General features: G+C 32.1%; 1 protein-coding gene across 2 annotated transcripts in view; it reads left to right on the top strand.

Annotated features, from left to right (window-relative positions):
- LOC139503905 (uncharacterized) overlaps positions 1-14124 on the top strand; it is a 41403-nt gene that overhangs the window by 26019 nt on the left and 1260 nt on the right. Inside the window, exons 12-21 of one of the 2 annotated variants that reach the window (XM_071293913.1) lie at positions 1484-1625; positions 3066-3179; positions 4131-4182; positions 4493-4642; positions 5506-5622; positions 6002-6130; positions 7817-8569; positions 9230-9336; positions 12076-12185; positions 13147-13937. In XM_071293913.1, the coding sequence (XP_071150014.1) occupies positions 1484-1625; positions 3066-3179; positions 4131-4182; positions 4493-4642; positions 5506-5622; positions 6002-6130; positions 7817-8569; positions 9230-9336; positions 12076-12185; positions 13147-13937 (2465 nt within the window). The remainder of the gene's footprint in view (positions 1-1483; positions 1626-3065; positions 3180-4130; positions 4183-4492; positions 4643-5505; positions 5623-6001; positions 6131-7816; positions 8570-9229; positions 9337-12075; positions 12186-13146; positions 13938-14124) is intronic. The other variant, XM_071293914.1, reaches the window with a different exon arrangement.

Genomic DNA, 14124 nt, shown 5'->3' with positions numbered 1-14124 from the left:
CATCTGAAGGTACAAATTGTACCAATGAAGGAAAATCAGCAACCTCAAACTGATTTCGTGTATTTAAGATCCAAGCAGGATTCCATGCTATATAGCAAGGCGATATCCTTCTTCAGTCTTTACGTGAATATTGACCATTAGTTTTTTTGGGATCTCCCTTTCCTGGAACCAAGGATTTGTTTAGTAAGACTATAGCTTGAAGCTTTTAATTATTGATAATCCCTGAAATCATATTAGGGAACTTGGAGAATAATAGTTAAAATTATCAGTGGTTATATAAAATAACTGGTCATTTTCAGGGAATCTATATAATCACTAATGATTTCAGTGATTCTACATAATCCCTGAAAAAATCAGGGATTCTACATAAACCCTGATTATACAAATTCACTGTAACATATATATATTCCTCACGAGAGCAGTCATTATACTTTAGTTTCCATTATATTCTATATCTTTGAACGGAGATGGTATACAAGTAGTATTTTCAATATCCCCCTTTCTCTACTTGTTCAATTGAATAAAATTAATTAACTTTCTATTCATTGCAATCATACCACACAATAAGAATCTTCAATTCCGTATTTTACATATCTTTTGAATGCATACAGTCATTACGAATTAATAACACAAAACAACAAACATCCTATGAAAGTAGATGCTTCATTTGCGGATGTTGAAAATTTATTTCCAGTTATGCGCTTACCCCAAGATTGAACAGTTGATAGTATTAAACGTTAAATGTAAAATCGAGGAATCTATATAAAGTTAATGCAAAATATAGTTGGTATTAATGCTCAAAGTTAAGACCTACTGGCCATGATGTGTATGAGATAATTATCGACTTAACATTGATTTCTCGAATAATCGTTAGAATGGTAAATGGGAATAGCCTCAACATTTTCTGATGTAGTATAGGATGTTTTTTTTTAAATTATATATACATTGCATTCTGTTCTTTATTCCGAACTTTTTCAAAATATAATAAAAACTAAAGTTTAGACTGTAAATGTAAATTCATGCAGAATAGACAAGTTGATTTTGTATAAAGTATTTAACTTCTATTCTATATTGTTATCCACAAAGGAACAGTAAATAATCTAGACAAACAATGACGGTTACTTGTTTACAAACCACCAAATATTTAAATCAATATTGCCTTACATCGTGCAAATGTATATGTTTATTTGTTTATTTATGACACCCATATACGTTTCAAATACCCAAATACATTCATCAAGTTTTATGCTAATCTATTTTGGTTAAATGTAAAACAGAACGTATACACTTGGTTTATATACTGTTAGCTAGGTGTTTATAATTGAATCATAGATGTAAGATTCAATCTTCTTTATGTAAGATAATAAGATACAGACAATTATATTACATCTTCTGAATTTTCCAATCAGTTATGTTATAGTATGATAATTAAACTGAAAATGTGCCGGTCGAATAACCATTTTACCACTTTTCTATATTTTAGTCAAGGACCAAATTGTTTGCTATCCACCACTTCTACGACAGTTGTAGATATCTACCAGTACATGTCAGACCCTATAGGACAAGATTTTACCATAGATAAACAATGTCAACTCATATTTGGGCCAACGTCATATGCTAGCAGGGTACTATTTACTATCAAAATTATCTATACAGTAACAACGAATAAATGTTTTTCTACATTTGAAAATGTCTGTACCAAGTCAGGAATACTGTAAACCAACTTATTTTCGCGAGCGATTTATTTTATATGTTAAACTTGGATCTTTCCGTATTAAACTTCATCAGGTAAATTAGAAAAAATCGCGAAATCAAATAGTCGCGAAGTGGACTAGAAAGGGTTAACGCGATATTAAGTATCCGCGAAAATAAGTTGGTTTACAGTATGACAGTTGTTGGCCTTTAGTTTTTGATGTGTTTTGTCATTTGATTGGCGATTTAAAAGTATGACCCTTTAAATATATATGTATTGGAGAACTGTACACGTCTATCTTTAGAAATACCTTAGCTGTATTTATTAAAAAAACTTTGTAATTTTTATTCTCCGACGCCTTTCAAATGCGTAATTTAGTTAGCTTTTACTTTTCTTTTATTTGAGTGTCACTTTATAATCTTTCGAAGACAAAAAGCGCGTCTGGTGTGCAAATATTTAAGTATGGTATAGATAATTAGATATTTAAGTATGGTATAGACAATTAGATGTTTAATTGTGGTATAGATAATTAGATGTTTTCAAGAATTATTATCATGCAGAACATAAAACTAACAAACGCCCGACTAAGGGGCGAAAGCACCATTGCTAAAAACTTAAAAAGACAAATAGATTAAAAACAGTACACAAAACACATAGCAATTAACCAGTTACCACTCCTCAATGATGCAAGCTTTAAATTAACACATCAAAAGCACGTTTGATATACATATTAGGTGGTCTGAATGGGTAGGCATATCTTGCTACACATGCGGTAACTATCGAGCATGGTGAATACACATGCGGTGTTAAGTATCACTCGATGTTGTAACAATCGAGGAAACTAGGAGGGGAAATTGATGATCGTGACGGTAATACTTACAAAGTGATGACTTGAACTATACCATAAAAACCTTGCTTTAACAACTGCATTCTAAGCAGCAAAATTCGATTGAAGATATCTTTGTAGGAAAATCCTGGGATATCAGTTCAACTAAGAGAGATCTGTTTTAACTTGACAAATCTTCAAATAACGGAGATCGGATTTGAATGTTATCAAATTGTCAATTATATGTGTTATATAAAAAAAGAAGATGCGGCATGATCTCTAATAAGACAACTCTCCAAAAGAGACCAAATGACACAGAAATAAACAACTATAGGTCACCGTACGGTCTTCAACAATGAGCAAAGCCCATACCGCATAGTCAGCTATAAAAGGTCCCGAAATAATTTGTTTGCTCCGAATGGATTACCCATAGTATTATGTTAACATTGAAAACTGATATTACCTTATTTTTTTATTAGAAAGAAATTAGACAACGTTAAACACTTCAGAAATAAACTTATATCATACATAAACATTTATTTTCAGGCTATATACAATAACAATTTCGCCAATGTTTGTACCGGACTATGGTGCTCAACAGGAGGAACCAGTCTATCTCTAGTTATACCGGCCGATGGAACAACGTGCGGAAATAACATGGTAATTCTAATAAAAGAGGGGACCTCGGTGGTCGAGTGGTCTTAGTAGTTACTTCTGTAATCCTAGCCAGTCAACACTGGGTTTGTGCGTTCGGACCCCGCTCATGCGCATGTACTCGACTCAAGTCTTAATTGACTAGGATTGTCAGTTTTCCTATCGAAGGTCGGTTGTTTTCTCCGGACACTCCTGGTTCCTCCACCAATAAAAACTGACCGCGACGAAATAGCCTACATGCGGTACTTAAAAGTGGTGTTAAAGCACCAAAAATCAAAATATAATAAAAGAGGGACAGTGAAACTCTTAGATCAAAAATAAACTGACAACGCCATGGCTAAAGATAAAAAGACAAACAGACAAATAATAGTACAGAAGATCCAACATAGAAAATTAAAGACTAAGCAACACGAACCCCACCATGATAAAGTGTGTAGCTAGAAAAACTATACCTGATAAATAATTGTTGATAACTACTCATAGTTTATGTTGATATTGATTATTTCCTGTAATCTGCACTTGATATCTCAATACATGTTGTTATGATTTTGAGATCATCCCCGTTTTTTTTGTAGGTTTTATGTTGCTCAGTCTTATATATTTATTGGAAACGCATTGATGTGTTGATTTGTTAGTGACCCGGATTTTGTTTTCCCTTTTTCGATTCATGACTATTGAACAGCGTTATACTACTGTTGCCTTTATTCATATAATATCCTGTATACAATTGGTCGTTTAAGGTTTTTGTATTTTTGCAATGTCTTGCCATTTACTTATGAATTTTTAATATCCCTTTTGTATTTTCGCCTATCTTTGAGATTAGAATTAACAGATCTTGTATGGTCAAATACTATTAAAAAATAACGACATAAAACAAAACACACATATACACACACAAACATACATACATATATCAGGATTTATAAATTATTGCAATCATGTTTTTCTATTTGACAGTGGTGTGCTGGTTATTCTTGTGTAAATTATCTACCAGCTCCATCTACTATTGGTAAGCTAATCGTTTAAAGTGTTTAATTTAGGGTAGTCTTCCATAAAAAGTTTTGTAACACCGTCTCCACAATTTTAAATGAAATAACAATCAAACGTTCCGAAAATACATTTTATTTAAATAAAGTCAATCATTTGATGTGTTTAATAAGTTGATTCAATTTGCGATTTACAATTATATATATATTGCCTTTTAAATAACATTATTAAAAATCTGGTTTTGAAAAAAAAATTATGAATGAGTCTTTCAGAATGCATAATACAAATTTTAAATCCGAATATAATGAATTGCTTTCCATGAAACATTGTAGATAGTTGTATGTTTGGTGATACCCCGTTTACTCCAATCAATGGGGAATCATGTAACTCCTATATTCATAGTCAACCATGGCAGTGCTATGTAGATAATGTTTTCAACACATGCTGTCAATCCTGTCTTAACCATAGAACCAATGATACTGGTAAGCTTTCGTTTCCCACGATTCAGTAGTTTAAGTTATCATTCATGATAAGGGATGTAGAGTAAAATAACAAAACTACCGAACTCCGTTTACAATTGAAAACGGAAAGTCCTTTATCAAATGGCAAAATTTATTTGAGTTCGGTAATTTTGATTTTTTTTTAACATTACAGAAAGGCATTAAAACTCAATAATTATTTCCTGTATTTATCTTTCCAGTAAGTATATTAATCCCTACAGTTTGACTAAAACGATGCAAAGTCAAAGTATCAAAGTACACTCTCAATTATTTGTATACTTTTTTTGACAAAATACAAACAACAAAGAAGAATACTGATATTGAAACATCCGGTTGAATTTATATAGGTGACATTAGGTTACCAAAGTTGAATCTCGTTAATCGTTAAAAAAGGTACCAAAACAAACCTGGCGGATGTGAATAAACCCCAAAAGTACCGAAAACGATTGAGTCAACCGGATAATAGTCTATTGTTATGCGTGCATCTTCTGCCTTGCTAATCAACTCAAAATGTCTCGCAGGTTTTACCGACCAGGTGCCATTTTTTTTAAATAGTGAACGTTTCACGCATGTAATTTCAATAGCATCAGTAGTTCTGTATAACTAATTGAAAGAAATTGAAATAACAGCAATGAAAATAGAAACTGAAGCACAGTTCACAGACACCAGATTGTTTAAATATAAATGGTTCCATAGGCTAATATACAGATACTTTATTCAAATGGTTTATTATTCTTAATGAAAAATAATATGTTTCTTATAAGTGGTTATAATACCAATAGCACTAAATATATATTTTTATTGTTTTGTATTTTTTTAATTCATTTAAAATATTTACTTTTTAGCCTGCATTTTTGGTGATATTGGTGACTGTTCAACACTAAGTCAAAGGGACTGCTATACTACTGCCTTAGAACACCAATGCTGTAGATTTTGCCAACAACATAAAACAAACATCCCTGGTAAATAATTTTCATTGTTGCATTTTAAATTGATACATCAATTTTATTAAGAGCTGATATTAGAGCTATTTATTAAAAAAATATATAGCTTTTTGCAGTTAAAGCAAAAAAATTAATAAAGAAGAATAGCAACCAATTGAATTGAAAGACATTAACGCGTTATGAAATTGAATCAACCTGATACTGTTATCTAAGGATGAAATGGTACAGAAAAACATTGTGGTAAAACAACGAAATCATACTAAAACAAAAACGTGTGTTCCAACGGCGCAATCGAACAAATTCCCGTATTTTTAAAATCTTGAAATACAATTTACGCAGTACTTGTTATGTGCAGCCCTCTTTGGAAATTATCTTTCATGTATTTGCTCAATTGTAGATTGTAGATTCGGAGACAAAACTTCAGGTTGTATGGGAACGTTATGTCCATATTATGTTAATCCTGAATGGTGTTGTCAGACATGTCACAATCATTTGTTTCCTACGACTGTTGCAACAACAAATATAGGTTGGTTCAATGTCATTGGTTATTCACAAACCATCGACTTCTTCAATGTATGCGGTTGTACAAATACCATTTATGCACCAACAATGGGGTCATTTCTTAATATTTGAAAAATGCAATATGCTTAGACTATCATTTTGCTTTTCAAACCATTATTGTTATACATATATTCAGTACATGCTTTTTCATGACAGCAATTCAATCAGAAAGAAATAAAGTGTTGTGGTGCATTGCAAATGATCCTCAATGCTCTTCAACTTTGTACTTGTTTGGCTTTATAAATATTTTGATATGAGCGTCACTGATGAGTCTTATGTAGACGAAACGCGCGTCTGGCGTACTAAATTATAATGCTGGTACCTTTGATAACTATTTAAACCACTCGGTCGATGCCACTGCTGGTGGACGTTTCGTCCCCGAGGGTATCACCACCCCAGTAGTCAACACTTCGGTGTCGACATGAATATCAATAATGTGGTCATTTGTATAAATTTCCTGTTTACAAAACTTTGAATTTTCGAAAACTAAGGATTTTCTTATCCCAGGCATAGATTACCTTAGCTGTATTTGTCACAACTTTTTGGAATTTTGGATCCTCAATGCTCTTCAACTTTGTACTTGTTTGGCTTTAAAAATATTTTTATATGAGCGTCATTGATGAGTCTTATGTAGACGAAACGCCCGTCGGGCGTACTAAATTATAATCCTGGTACCTTAAATAACTATACTATCTAAAGAACCCATATTAAAACTTGTGAACAAATATGTATCGTTCAAATGGTGCTCCTTATGTTTATTAGAGAGCTCTGTATGCATTAAATGTTTATAATTGCTCTTACAACGACAGAATAGAAGTACGATTCAAAAATCCATGTCGTGTTTAAACCATGCGTCACATTTATTTATTCCCCTCTCAAATCAGTAAAATATGTTTTAGGCTCTTCATAAAATTGCTAATTTTTTGCTAAACAACATTTATTTTACGGTTGGTCTAAACTATTTATACATATACTTCACATTTTCATTAGTTGTGGTAGAACATGAAGCATTGGTTATCATTACAAATATTTGCAATCAAATGTCATTTTATCATTTAATAATGTCTGGATGTTAAATGTTAAAGGCATTTCGTAAATGCATTTAAAACCCAGTTATCAAGTTTTGAGACTATAATAACCAACAAAAGACGTATCTAGTAACATGAACTACACAAATGTATAGTGCATAGTAAACCGAATCCGGAAAAGGTATCCAATCTTGACATGCAATTGTCAACAATAGTCAGCTGTTTATACGCTTTTCTAGTTTTCTCTAGTTCTTAATCTTCTTTTGTCTATAAAAGATGTCAATTTACTAAACAGGAAATATCTGTAAAAACACAAAATTATAAAAAATAAAATGAAAAAACCCATATAATAAAAATATAAATTAAGACAACCACTGAAGAGAACCTGATAGGTGAGATTATGTGTTATTAGGAATACAAGAAATTAAAAGCTATTCAAAATGTTTAATATGCATTTATATTTCAAATTATTTTGACATTCATCATGCCATCATTATTTTAATTTTACTTGCGTACATATTAAAATTAAAAAAAAAAAAAAGAAAGAAAGAAATCTCATTGAATACTTTTTTGTTTGACAGCAAAAAACATAGTTTTATATATGCGTTATACTATCTTTTAAGCTTGTTTATATGGAGACCTATGGCAAGGCTGTATGGAAAACCTTTGTCCATATTATGTTAATCCTCAAGGTTGTTGTCACACATGTAGACAATATAATGCAAATCGTAATGTGACTACTACAACACCAACACCAACATCGACAACTACAACTCCGACAACAACAACTTCTACAACTACAACTCAGAGGACTACAACACCAACAACTACAACTTCAACAACAACTTCGACAACAGCATCAACAACTTCGACCACAACAACTCCGACGACAACACAGACGACTTCAACTACAACCACAACAACACCGTTAAATCCGACGACTACACTGACAACTACAACTCCGACTACAACTTCTACAACTACAACTCAGAGGACTACAACACCGACAACTACAACTTCAACGAAAACAACACCGATAACTACACCTCCGACAACAACACCGACAAGTGCAATAACTTCTACTACAACTTCGACTACAAAAACACCAACGACAACAACTGCTTCGACAACAATACAGAAAACTACAGCTCTAGCAACAACAACACCGACGACTACAACTTCGACAACTTATTCAACTACTACGACAACAACACCGTCAACTACATCTCCGACGACAACAACATCGACAACTACGACTTCTACTTCAGAACCAACTATCAAAAATACAACTTTTTCTTCATTTACTGAAGCCACAACGAAATCTACTACAACTTCAGAAAGCCTTTCACCTGCTTCTCTAGAATCCGATACTAAAGGTAAACACAGAGAATACTCTACATATCTTTTTCTAATATTTAACAGATATTAAATATTCTGTTAATGTCGGACAAGTTTCCATTTTTTTGTATGCGCCTAGACACTGATTAGCAAATCTTGGAACAGTAATGTACCGATTACAAGTAAAATAATATTTTTGGTGCAGTCTTGGTTTATCTTCCTCTTTTAAAATCTGTTTCATATCAGTCTTGGTGTATTTAAAAGACATCTAATTATAAAAACACCTGAATTATATGTAAGCATTATCAATTTATTCATGAGGCTTTTTTTATTTGATTAAAAACTCATGCTGCCACATATGTAAATGGTTATTAAATTTTACTGAAATCATCACTTTTCGGAGAAGCATATGTAGTTCATGTAATTTGATGTTTTAAAACTAAATTTCTATTCCAATATTTTCTAATTTATCATTCATGAAATTCAAAAGAAGTTTAGATCACGTATAAGCACTTCTGTAAATATTCTCTTATTGTAGAATAAAATCTGTCATTAGAAATTACTATGCTATTTTAAATAACAAACTAGTGTAACGTGAAAGTTATGGTCTATATTTTGCTTTAACGGTTAAGATTAAATTAATTAACTACCTTGTTAATGTTAAATAGTATAATTACCCTTATCTATATATTTTGTAGACAAATGGATGATACCGGTTATTTCGGTTCTGGGTGGAATTTGTCTTTTACTGTGCATCATTGTTCTGATATTATTTCAATATAGACGCAGAAATGGTAGACAAAAGGTAGGAATTATAAATTAGAAATGAACATCACTCTGATTTGTCTTCGATTAACGTGACCAAAGTTTAACTTATTAAATGCATTGAACGAAATATGTTTATAAATTATATTTTGAAATATTGGATATTTATTTATCGGCTGCTAAGGGTCCGAAGAAACTACAAAGGTACTATATTAAGGTGTCCTCCTTAAGAAAATAAAGTATAAAGGGAGAAATATTTTTAAATGTTGCTTTATTTGCAAGAATATCAGACAAACGTAAATTGAACGACCCTAAAATTGTACATGATACACTATCCAAAGTGCAAATAAAACCATTAGGGAAAGGATTTCGGCTTGATATAGTATTAAAAATTAATAAATCAGATATTTCGATTTAAACCACTATAAAAGCAAATTAGTAAACGTTTTGGTCATGAGTAAATAGTTTGATGCCTTTAACCGTTTTAACTCTCTCTATTTTCAATATGAATGTTTTGGTTTTGTTCAATACATAGTTGTCTTGGGATATGTGCAATGTTTATAGTCTTTAGCTAAAGTGCAAAAAAAGGAGAGGAAATGAACAAAATGCCAAATAACAATTTATGTTTGTTCAATAAAGTGTTATACTGGGACGTAATTGGAATTTCGCGTAAAATAGCAAATAGTGAGAAACTTCTATGAGTGGCCAGCTACTCAATTTGCTGGTAACCGCTGAAGTAATTCTAGTAGCCATTCCTTTTGGTATATTTTGGCATTCCTAAAAATTAAAGAGCTTGCTTGCAAATTATTATTAGACGAAGGATTTTAAAGCCAAATACATTTCTCTAACGGAAACATATCTGAGTTATCTAATCATAATGCAAACAAGAATGTTTAATCGTAAACTTTCAATACATGTAATACTATGTCAGATATCAATTAATGAACAATATTAAAAATTTTCAATTTGTCATTGATCGTCATATTACTTGCATAACCACTTCATTAAGTACATAACTATTTAACAATAGTTCATAACTAATGAATGTTTCGCTATTATTTGTATGAAATTAAAAATAAACACTGAAAACTGAAGTCTAACCGATTCGAGTCTAAAGTGATATTAAAAAGTAAAATCACAAAAATACTGAACTTGAAGGAAAATCAATTCGGAAAGTCCATAATCACATGGCAAAATCAAATAACAAAACGCATCAAAAACGAATGGACAAGAACTGTCATATTCCTGACCTGGTACAGGCAATTTCAAATGTAGAAAATGGGCTTGCATGTTTAACGAGTTATACATTAAATGTTAACTGGTGACTTAATATATGAATATGAGTAACCTGTTACAAATCAATAATCAGTTGAAATTAAAAGGTTACAAAGAAAACTCACTTCCCTATTTTATTGTTGCTTTTAATTTGTTTCTGTCATTTCCAAAGCATAAGTATATTTTGGTAAGTAAAATCACTAACATCTTCGCTGCCGTTTATATTTTAAAATACTTGTAACACGTCTGTTTGGTTTTCAATGTTCAAATGTTATAATGCTAAGTGATCAATATACATTTGTACATTAAAACAGCTCATGTTCATTCGTTACCCAAAGTGAGACTCATAGAAACCTTTCTATTTTATGTAGAAGCATGTGATACTGAGTTTCGGTTCTATGTTTTGATCTTAAATGATTGTTGTTGTTGCATGCCTAATGTTTTATAATATTCACTCTAATACGATCTTTTTCGTTTGAATGCAATAAAATATTGAAAACAACACGTTTAATAATTTCTTGCGTCCGAAGCGCTTTTCTGGATTTACCTTCATTAGGAACGCTCAAAGCCAAAAAATGAAAATACGAAGATAGATAAGTACCGAAAATCGTTGAAGAGCTATATGTCAAAAATATCTAAAATAAATAGCCAAATTCATTTAAAGCCAACTTTGCCTGAGGGAGTTGAAACCTTAGTTTCATAATAATTTCAAAATTGATTAACGAACAATTTAAGTAACGTTCGTTAAATCATGTCAGTACCGAAGCACTGACTACTGAGCTGATGATACTTTCGGGGACTGATAGTCCACCAACAGAGATATCGACCCAGTGATGTAAAATATTGACAACAATAACTGATTTGGGATATTAAATATTTGTAAAGATCTGTAAACTAATTGTATAATCATCGAAACACCAACGAAGCGTCATTAAGGTACAGTGCTTATGATTCTATTTGAGTGTTAAGAAGTTATGTTATATCAGTTAATGTGATTGATCTATTAAAGGGGAAAGAACTTTGTTAATAGGGCCAATTTTGATAAATGTTAGAATAATACAATACAAAGTGTAACTGAAAAGAGTAAATGTTTCGACCAAACTAGCATTGACGGAGAAGTAAAGCAAGTAGATGTTGAGGTTATATCAATATCAATAATTCGATGAATAATTTACAATACTGTAGACAACAAATAAACACGAAAATATTTGCTAAAGAAAAAGCATTGCGCAACACGACAAATGTTTACTTCAGGAAGTAACTTGGAGTCGTTAAAAATTCTACTAACAGCTTACTTTCTTTACATCTGGTTGATTTTTTTTAATATAAAAATTATTATAAAATCATTAATTTGCTTTTATTTCTGACACCCCATTACAGGACTTTCCATCGAGTCCATATAAACATTTATAACACGTAGACAATGTCATGGTCATCGCAATTTATATGATTTATTTAAGAAATCGTAGATCATATGTTCAATGCGTTTGTATGTTTTTTGTAGGAGCAACCAGAAAGACAAGCCATTCTACGAGAGAGTCCCGTTTGGCAAGCTATTGAACCCGATAAACAGATATTTAATAACAAAGGATTTCAACAAGAGGACAATCACAAGTAAGAATTGAAATGTTCTCTCTTAAGGCATTGTAGTTTATATTTTACTTCAACTATCTTTTGAATATTTTTTTTTCTTTCAAACAAATATGTTTGCAAAAATATCGATTATAAAGCGAGTCACTGTCTTCCTAAAAATTTTGTAACCTTTTGCAATCATTTCATTTTTTGCAAATCAACAGCTTGTCGTTTTGGAATATCAATGTTTATTTTGGTAAACGTTGCAAATGTGTAAGGGACGACATCAAAAGATCGATGTAGGATAAAAAAAACGTAAATCAAATAGTTTGGGGGTGGGGGGTCAACATGGCTGCGAGTTTTGTTAATCAAAAATCGATTTTACATATATCTATATAGGTAAATCAATTTTTCACAAATTAAGTTAAGAGGGGGTGGGGGGGGGGGGGGGTCAGTAAAAAAAACTATGTGAATTAAGTTTTGTATCCTACATTGAACTTTTGATGTCGTCCCTAACTGTAGGAATAGCCACGAAGACTTAAAGAAAATACCAAATCAAACATCATTCCACATAACACATTAAAAAAATAATGGTTGATTGATACTAAGGCCACCAAAGCTTGGTTTGAAATGAAGTCTTGCAAAAGTGTCAACTATACCTGATTAAATATTAAAAAAAAAGTTAACTTGTCATTCCTATCAAATACGTTGGTGAGTCATATTCGACACAACAAAACAAATATAAAAACATGAAAACATATCCAACAGTATGTGATCAAATAATCATGCAAGATAAATATGAAGTGTTCAAGCATCACATATTAGAAGCTTCTTATATTTTATCACATTATAAAAAGTAATTATGTTTTGCGTATATTTTTATAAACAGGGCATTTTTCAACATATGTGTGTGTATAGTAATAAAAAAGATCAAAATTAAACAGGATCATTTATTGTGGTATATTTTGCCATTATTTACTAACTTCACCCATTTTATCTGCAGTGTTGTACAGAAAGGGACATTCATCTCATACAATGTAAACCCACCTGGGTATCCCGATTATAATAGACCAGTTTCTGCTGCAGACGTGACCCTTACTGAAACCATTATAAACAAACCTGTCGGTCAGATCAGTAAGACGTATGGATTGTCAGAAGAAAATGAAAATAGGTCGAGTAGCATTATTGAGGACCGACAAATGCAGAGGAATGGTGCATTGATCAGCGAAACAACAACATCAGTACCAAGACGTTCGGAGTCAGATAGGACCGTACGAATTCAGACTTCGACACCTCGATATGAAAAGAAAGACAGTCCTCGAAAAATTATCGAAAAAGCTAGGGAGACTAGCTTGAGAAGGCATGCAAGTGATAGTATTATAGAAGGTTCGATGCTCGATCGGAGACTGCATTTAAGAGACAGATGGTTACGAGAACAGCAAATGAGGAACTTAAAACAGCAACAATACATCCGGGCCACTGACGTTTCTCCACGCAGGGGGAAACAAAATATACAACATGTAAGAGGTCATGCATTTCAAGCTGTGAACAAGAGTGAAAGTCCTCGTGCGTATTATACGACAGGGGAAGAATATTTACTTGTCACACCGAGACCGCAAGCACATATATCTCCTCGGTTACAAAGTACTCCAAGGTCACCGCGTCATAATAAACCTATGACATCTGATGCCCATGGCACAGTTTCTGGGAAACCAGTTGTTGTTTACACTGAAGGTGGGGAACCAGTTATGCTTTATCCAAATCAACACTCTCTCAATAGAAAACGGAAGAAAGGTTTGTATAATGCTTAGCCATATCTGATTAGATTAAAGCCAGCAAGTTTCAATTGCATGTAAATTTCTGATAAGAGTATAACCCGCACGCTTCAATACACCTTGATGGTGAACTTGAAATGGCGATTGTCATCTGATGAATTGTAGAATAAACTCAACAAACATACCAATCTCGCCGGTTAGCTTAA

This window comes from Mytilus edulis, chromosome 14 (genome assembly GCF_963676685.1).
Source record: "Mytilus edulis chromosome 14, xbMytEdul2.2, whole genome shotgun sequence".
Classification (NCBI taxonomy): domain Eukaryota; kingdom Metazoa; phylum Mollusca; class Bivalvia; order Mytilida; family Mytilidae; genus Mytilus; species Mytilus edulis.
The sequence above is the reverse complement of the archived record's forward strand: the minus strand, read 5'-3'. Positions and strand labels throughout refer to the sequence as shown.